The sequence below is a fragment of the Glandiceps talaboti genome, chromosome 11 (genome assembly GCF_964340395.1).
Source record: "Glandiceps talaboti chromosome 11, keGlaTala1.1, whole genome shotgun sequence".
In the NCBI taxonomy this organism is placed as follows: Eukaryota; Metazoa; Hemichordata; class Enteropneusta; family Spengelidae; genus Glandiceps; species Glandiceps talaboti.
Window position 1 is genome coordinate 3,713,978 of NC_135559.1, and position 8,523 is coordinate 3,722,500.

The following is an 8,523-nucleotide window of genomic DNA, read 5'->3' on the forward strand; positions in this document are numbered from 1 at the left end:
TTTAATCCCTTCTGACAAGTTCATACTGATGATTAGAACAATTTAGATTAACTTCATAAAAAACTATCTATGAAGAGTACCATTACGAAACCTTCAAGTTCACTTTTGTCCCAAAGTGCAATATAAGTGAAGCATTGATTGTGAAACAGCCAAGCATTTACATGACATGTTCTGTAACTAGTGTGGTAGCTAGGTAATACATGTATATGTATATTTATAGTTATGCTTGAACCATGGAAGTAATATTAAAGAATTCTTGTAAGAAACAGGGACAAGAACAAACATTTACATGTACCACATTTCAGACAAGGCTATATGCCATTGTAGAAAAGGAATTTTTTCTTCCATAACAATCCAAAACAAAGAATGACCCCCTTATTCACAATTTTCAAAACAACATGACCTCCCCCTACTGCCAATTTCAAAAACAGGGTGACCCCCTACAAATCCACCCCCAGGCTGAAGAAACCGTGACCGGTCCTTAACGGCTCTACGCTCCGTGATCTGGCCATAGACAGTGGAGGGCGAGGGTCCCCTACATTGCCTTTGATCTGACTACAATTTACTATAATAAGTCTTTTTTTTAAAAAAAAGTCATGTCGATATTACTATTGTATAACCTGTCTATAAATTGGAAGCTTTGATTGTCTTCATTGGACCCCCCCCCCCCTCCCGGTTATCTCATAGAGTAAACAATGGGGGGCCTTTGTTATACAATGAAACCCCGGATGTACGACCTTACTCATTTTAATATGAATTACTACTACGCACTCTGCGGGATGAATAATTTCATTTGGGTTCACTCGATCGGTTGTTGCAGAGCTAACGTACATGTACGTGTGCACACTTTCACATCCACAAATTAACGTGTGGTGTGTATCAACAACTTTCACTTTACTACGTAGAAGCACAATGCTTTCTCATTCATGACATATCGTCCTTCATCGCGACGTCTTTCCTCGAGTGAACTTATAAACGTTCGGTATTATGGCATTACCTGGCAGTAACAAAGTATGGTTCATGACTGCTGTATGTGTATTATGTATTGTCATGGCTGCAGTACTTCCAACTGTTTTACACGTGATTGACCGTGCTGTCATTAATGAAGTAAGTAATGATGCATTTTTTCCCGTTAGTCCTTCACCAAGTGCTACAACGTACACCACTTCTCCATGTTTTCCGTTAGGTAATATTGCGATGAACAACAGAAACACAGGTACTAGGTCATGACCTTTGTAAATCACAATGTAAGAAAATGTTGATAACACACTTAGGTATAAGCATGATAAGGGGAATATAAAACGTCCATGGTTACACCATGGTGGTATTTTACATACATACATACATACATACACACATACATACATACACACATACATACATACATACATACATACATACATACATATATATACATGCTTGTTTCACCAAGCATTTGCTGTCGGACATTCAAAGCCCGGGCGAGATTGAAAGCGTAATGGTAACCCCGGAACAGCGAAAGCTCGCACTGAAGAATGGTTTGCGTACGTCTAGTGTATATAGTGTACACACACTGGAATATCGATAGCTGCAATAATTGTAGCGTCTTGTTGCGGTTTTGTGGGTTTTTTCGTCTGTTTTGGTGACTTTTTAAGTTTTTGTGTTTAAACACAAAAACACAAAAACTTAAAAAGTCACCAAAACAGACGAAAAAACCCACAAAACCGCAACAAGACGCTACAATTATTGCAGCTAGAATATCGAATGACATGAATGTTGTGGTGTACGTGGATTCGGTCACTGACCTTGTCTGTGATCCAATGCTAAATTACTAGGGAACTGCTAGTAAAACCTCATACGCTACTTGTCTGTGGTAAAACGGATATTCGTGCAAGCGTGTCTAGTCTTTAGCACAGATAGGTAAATACGTAGGTTATATTGATTCATAAAATCTACGCATTCATTTCATGTCTAGCCATAGTTCTCTTACGTAATTTATGTTCATGGACTGCATATATCTGTGTATCATGTGTGTATCAGTGTGTATCGTAATCCAAGACGCTCATTACCAATGGACGTGCCACTTATTGGAATTCTAAGGAGTCCGATGTATGTTGGCTGTTAATATTTATAATATCTGGACTTTGAATCTTGGATTAGAGCGATAAACATCGCCCATGTGGACTAGATGCATCCCAGCCGGGGGTACGCTTTACGAAATAAAAATATGAAGTTCTCGGACAAATATTGGTATGAATGTTGCGCCAATTCCTGCTATGTTTATTGTTAACCTACGACGTACTTTGTTCGTATCACAGGGGCGTGTAATATTTCATAGATTGTTGTTTTCTTATTGCTTAGAATGTCGTTTTCTTGGGAAAATATCGTACGAATCTTGCTGCTACAAATGTATCAATCTCTATACTACGAAGAACTTACATGTAGGAATATATATTAATCAAAAGGTTGTTATATTTAGTCTGTAGACCTGGAAAACAACAGTCTATGAAATATTACACACACGCCCCCGTGGATTCCTCTGGTAATGTTAACCAACATTTTGCCATATGATGTAAAGTCGTGTGTTTTCACAACACAGGAAGTCACCACTTCACCTTCAGTGGACGTGTTGGTGATAACTGCGTTAGTGGTAATAGGTATAAAAGTACCAGTGTACTCTTTAACACTAAAAGGAAAACATGTGTATGTAATGTGTCCTTGTACATTGTAGTTTTCGACCATGGACTACTGTGTGTTCTATGGGTGTGGTTTTCTACTAACCTTGAAAATACTCTATATTCATACATACTATGCATACCCGGATGTATACCTTCCTAAATCAGTGAATTTAGGTCAGGTAAAATAGCCAAATTCTCTTTTCAGTGAAAATTAAATCCCTTGAAAATGTAGTATTATAACTGGAAGGTTCTGATGAGAGTGGTACCGTATTGGGTAATTAGATGGACTACAGGGGGGGGGGCCCGGGGGGGGCGCTCAGGCTCAGTTAGTTTTGTTTACAAAAAATAAACAAATAAATAAATAAACAAAAACAAACAAAGACCCAGTTGTTACAATTTTGGAGTCAGTATTTGTGTGTTTTTTGTTTATTTATTTGTTTATTTTTTATTTATTTCTATTTGTTTGTTTGTTTGTTTGTTTGTTTGTATTAATTTATTTGTTTGTTTTAGTAAACATAACTAACTGAGCCTGAGCCCCTGTGGATGGACCTCATGGAATGCTGGTTTCTAAAAGGGCCATAAACTGAGCTGTGTTTGGGCACAGTTTCTACTGCATATTTATAAGGTACTCACAGTATTGCACTTACTGGAGCACATTGAGCCATAGCTTGCAATTAACTGAACTCAAACATGGTATCAATATATAATTTATAATTTATAAACAATCTGATGACGTAGTTTATCATATGTGTATAAAAAATGTTCAAGAAATCTCTACTATGCAATCAACCGTTTTGACAACAGTTATAGAAAGTATGTATCGAAATTAAAATCATTTTAAAATATTTTAATTGAGGTTATTATGTAAGAATTTTCAGCTGAGTAAAAGCTGATAAATCCAGCTTGTGCCACTTTAATGTGTATAGGTGTTGAAAATCTCTCAAGAATGGCCATTTTAAAAGGTTTCCTGGCGCTCTACTGTGATCCACATGGGAGTGCACGTGGGACTGTTGGTTGTAGTGCCCACGTTCGCTTGTTCGTGGTCATTCAGTACTTTTTCGAGAACTGTTTATGATATTCTATTTGAGTGTCAGGATATAGGATAGGTTTGGGCACAGGGGGTTTGGTACCTTATTAAAAAGCGAGAAAAGACTGTATTGAGTCAAAATGTAATAAAATGCATACTCGGCGTCGTCGTTATTTATTTAGTCAATAAACATGGTGAATATTCGGCCAAGTGCAGCTAAAGAGTAAAATGGGAAGACAACGTAACAGAAAAATCACAATTATTTTATTCCACACACAAAAAACATCCAATACCAAATCACATGCATTGTTAAGGGATCTAATATCTAATCATTCGGGAGTCAAGGGGCTAAAAACCATCACATTGACAAAATATTAATATATCAATATCATGTAGCTGGGTGTTATCAGAGATTAAAAATTAGAAAAAGGTTGTACCGACAGCCGCACAAATATTTCATGGTCAATTTTACAAATAGATGACAGCAAAGGTCGTAAACCCGAGCCTGGATTCTACGTGGCCATGATGTGTATCTCACAATTGGGAAAGACTAGACGTGCTTATCATGCTTATTGAGCAATTGAAAAATATCTCGCAACTTCGCAAGCCGCCAGGGAATTTTCCGTTGTGGTAGAAAAGGCACGTGTGGTTACCAATGCCACAAAGAGGTGTGGTGGTTTTACGACGATAATCAAGACATATCTTGATTGACATGTTGAAACAATTCACTGATGTGAATGTGATCATGAACACATGTCTCACTGACCATTTGTTACTATTTGCATTCCTCGAGCTCATTATAATAGGCATATATTTATAGAATTCTTACGCAATTTGTAACATAAATATAATAGCTCTACAATCAAAATCACAAATGCTGAAACAAAATGTAGTCTGGTTCAACAAAAATCTTACCAACAGTGCTACATTTTATCGTCTGGTTCAACAAAAATCTTGCCAACAGTGCTTTTATCGCCTGCTTCAACAATCTTATACTATAGTATCATACTGTTTTTGTTCAATCACTACTAATGAACTATAACCTAGTACGTTGTCTTGGTGACGGTGCATTTCTGAAAGGATTTATGCAACGAACTGAATCACGACAAAACCTGCAGTTAATATAATGAGTTATCAGCAGATTTGTGAGAATCTCAGTAAGTTTGATTATTGATCTCGTCCTTAATATATTTTTCAAATTAAGCACGGGGTGGTGCATAGTGCATTGAAATAATAATGAAATATGGTACGTTATTGTAAGAACATCGACGAGTAAAAAATCAACAGACTTCATCATTATTTCTAGGGCTGCTTACTCACGCATGTAGAACAACGATGTGTAATACCCACCTAGAACAACTACACCAGAAACGGAAACGCGTAGAAAACGCGTCGTACTTGCCGACGTACAGTCAGCCTGAAATTCATCTATAAAAAAACGGCCTTGATAATAAACTTTACTAAATGTTATGGTTAGATCTGCCTATTAAATTAGGCTTGCAAGTATCAGTGTGTATCGTAATCCAAGACGCTCGTTACAATGGACGTGCCACTTATTGGAATTCTAAGGAGTCCGATGTATGTTGGCTGTTAATATTGATAATATCTGGACTTTGAATCTTGGATTAGAGCGATAAACATCGCCCATGTGGACTAGATGCATCCCGGCCGAGTGTACGCTTTACGAAATAAAAATATGAAGTTCTCGGACAAATATTGGTATGAATGTTGCGGCAATTCCTGTTATTGGTTACAGGTCGTTTCGCCCCATAACAGTTCGCCCCATTGCCAGTTCACACCTACTTAGTCGTTTCGCCCCATAGGTTTGGTCGTTTCGCCCCATGTGGTAAACAATGGTTATGGGTTAGAATACGCAGTTTTGAGACAGTGCTTTCCCATGATCGAAACATTACGGCCACATTCGTAAAACAGATTACGGTATTTTTTCAGTTTACTACGTAGTATCTCCTGTTACTAAACCAAGTAATGATGAAAACCACTGACAGTACACGTGCCGTGTGTATAGGTCAACTTGAAGTTGAAGTAGAACCTTAGTCCATGAGTACGGACGATCATTCCGACTTTTTTGCAATTTCCATTACATGTACATGTAACTTGTCTTTTAATTTCCTGATGTCGCCCTATTCTGAAGCAAGTTTGCTTGAAGTTTTACCGCGATCTGGTCGATTGATACACAACCTCGCATCAAAACCATGTTTCAAGGCGAATGGGTAGAGAGAACTCGATCAGTATTTGTTCACTTATCTGATAGATGCGTTGCCGACCATTTACAATGGTTTCGGGTTTTTGCGAACGATGCCGAGTTTGTATGATTTTTTATATCATGTCGACGTAGTTTAGTCGATTGATAGACAGCTGTCATAGCTTTTTCTATTCGTTGTATGTGTGAATGTAATCATTCACACTCCATTGACATAGGCCATGATGGCGTTACGAATTTATGTATCCTTTATCTGTGCTTGTACACAAGTGCGTTCAGTGCAGTCGCATTCACACACTATAAAGTGTCCATGGTCATTAAATTACTTGTGTGCTCTGAGTGACACTGTAACTTCCTTATTGTCGGCATTTTCGGGTGAAGGGTTGTTTAATCAAAGAATTACTTTAAACACCCGACGTCTATTCAGCCTACAAGCACGTGTAAAGAGAATCCAACACAGGCAACCCCCGTTCTATTGAGACTCTCACACGCTCATTAACACTTGCATATGACATGACAAAAGACAATGTACTGGGGCAGTATTTCTAATGGGCTTTAGTACCTCCATGTTCTAATGGTGTAAGGTAACATTCATCATTCAAATTAGCCATAGCAAACAAGTTCTCATGATCAAAGTTTGAAGTATAAACTCCGCGATGATGTCGGCACAGCCCCCTCCCATTCAATAAGGGACCGCATGCGCGTTCCCTTTTTCAAGAAAAAGGGGTGTTTTTTAAAACAATATCTCTAGACTTTCAAAACAGGGAGCGCTTTGTCATTAGATCCAAGAGAATTATACAGGGGTAATTATAACACAACATTCTAATAGTAATACCACATACCATATATAATATATATGCGCATACCCATGACCTTGTCCTTACCCGCCGTTGTAGGGGGTATGTACTGCGCCTACACCCACAGCTATAGGGTATGTATCGTCCATAAACCCCTTGGTAGGGGGTTGGGTCATCTGAACTACCTTTCAATTGTCTCCCCAAGTATTATTCATTGTATTCAATGGTTTGTCTAACTACGGCCAGTCTTCGGCGGTCTAAGATCTTACTTCAATCTTTGTTACTTGTATGTGCTTCAATCATAGACAAAATGTCTATGCAGCAATTAACTTTTTTCTTTCAACAACCTCGCTGCTAGTTTAATAGTCTGTTGTCGTCATTCAATTGTTTGCTACAATGTTTCTAAAGACGTGGGAACGATCCGACAAGGCCACAAAAACGTCATTCTATAGGCTTGACATAGACACATGTTTGTCCATCATTGCCTATGTCAATGGAGTGTGAATGATTTAACGAATAGAAAAAGCTATGACAGCTGTCTATCAATCGACTAAACTACGTCGACATGACATAAAAATTCATACAAACTCGCATCGTTCACAAAAACCCGAAACCATTGTAAATGGTCGGCAACGCATCTATCAGATAAAGTGAACAAATACTGATCGAGTTCTATCTACCCATTCGCCTTGAAACGTAAACGGGTTTGTACATGGTTTTGATGCGAAGTTGTGTATCAATCGACCAGATCGCGGTAAAACTCGGCATCGTCCGTACTCATGGACTAAGGTTCTACTTCAACTTCAAGTTGACCTATAAACACGGCACGTGTCAGTGGTTTTCATCATTACTCGGTTTAGTAACAGGAGATACTACGTAGTAAACTGAAAAAAATACGGTAATTTGTTTTACGAATGTGGCCGTAATGTTTCGATCTGGGAAAGCACCGTTTCAAAACTGCGTATTTTAACCCATAACCATTGTTTACCACATGGGGCGAAACGACGCCAAACCCCTGGGGCGAAACGACATAAGTAGGTGCGAACTGGCAATGGGGCGGATTACCATTTAGTCGGATCAGTAGATGTGTACACTCACGGCATAATGCGTTAATTTGGGCAAATCGTGAGTTTGTTCTAGCAAGCTACTAATTAATGCAAAGCTGATAAACTCAGATAAGACATTGATATCAGGTAGGAAATAGAACAAAACAGTGAGAGGAAACAGTATTTAAAACTTTATTTGAAATATACTGTATACAGAAAATATTATTAGAAATCCGGAAAATCGCGAGTACAAAACTGATTATTTGTCCTTTACCCTGTGGTCTCACTGACCATTTGTTACTATTTTGCATTCATCGAGCTCATTATAATAAGCGTTGTATTTATAGAATTCTTACGCAATTTGTAACATAGATATAATAGCTCTACAATCAAAATCACAAATGCTGAAACAAAATGTAGTCTGGTTCAACAAAAATCTTACCAACAGTGTTACATTTTATCGTCTGGTTCAACAAAAATCTTGCCAACAGTGCTTTTTTATCGCCTGCGTCAACAAAAATCTTACCAACAGTGCTACATTTTACCGGCTGGCTCTACAAAAATCTTACCAACATTGGTACGTTTTACCGTCTGGCTCAACATAAATCTTACCAACATTGCTACATTTTACCGTCTGGCTCTACAAAAATCTTACCAACATTGCTACATTTTACCGTCTGGCTCAACAAAAATCTTACCAGCATTGCTACATTTTATAGTCTGGTAAGATTTTTTGTAGAGCCAGACGGTAAAATGTAGCAATATTGGTAAGATT

General features: G+C 38.0%; 1 protein-coding gene across 1 annotated transcript in view; it reads left to right on the top strand.

Moving 5' to 3' along the window:
• The first annotated feature begins 808 nt into the window (after window positions 1-808).
• Window positions 809-8,523, top strand: part of LOC144442441 (scavenger receptor class B member 1-like) — a 22,735-nt gene continuing 15,020 nt past the window's right edge. Inside the window, exon 1 of the mRNA XM_078131795.1 lies at window positions 809-1,107. Within this exon, the coding sequence (XP_077987921.1) occupies window positions 988-1,107 (120 nt within the window). The 5' untranslated portion in view covers window positions 809-987. The remainder of the gene's footprint in view (window positions 1,108-8,523) is intronic.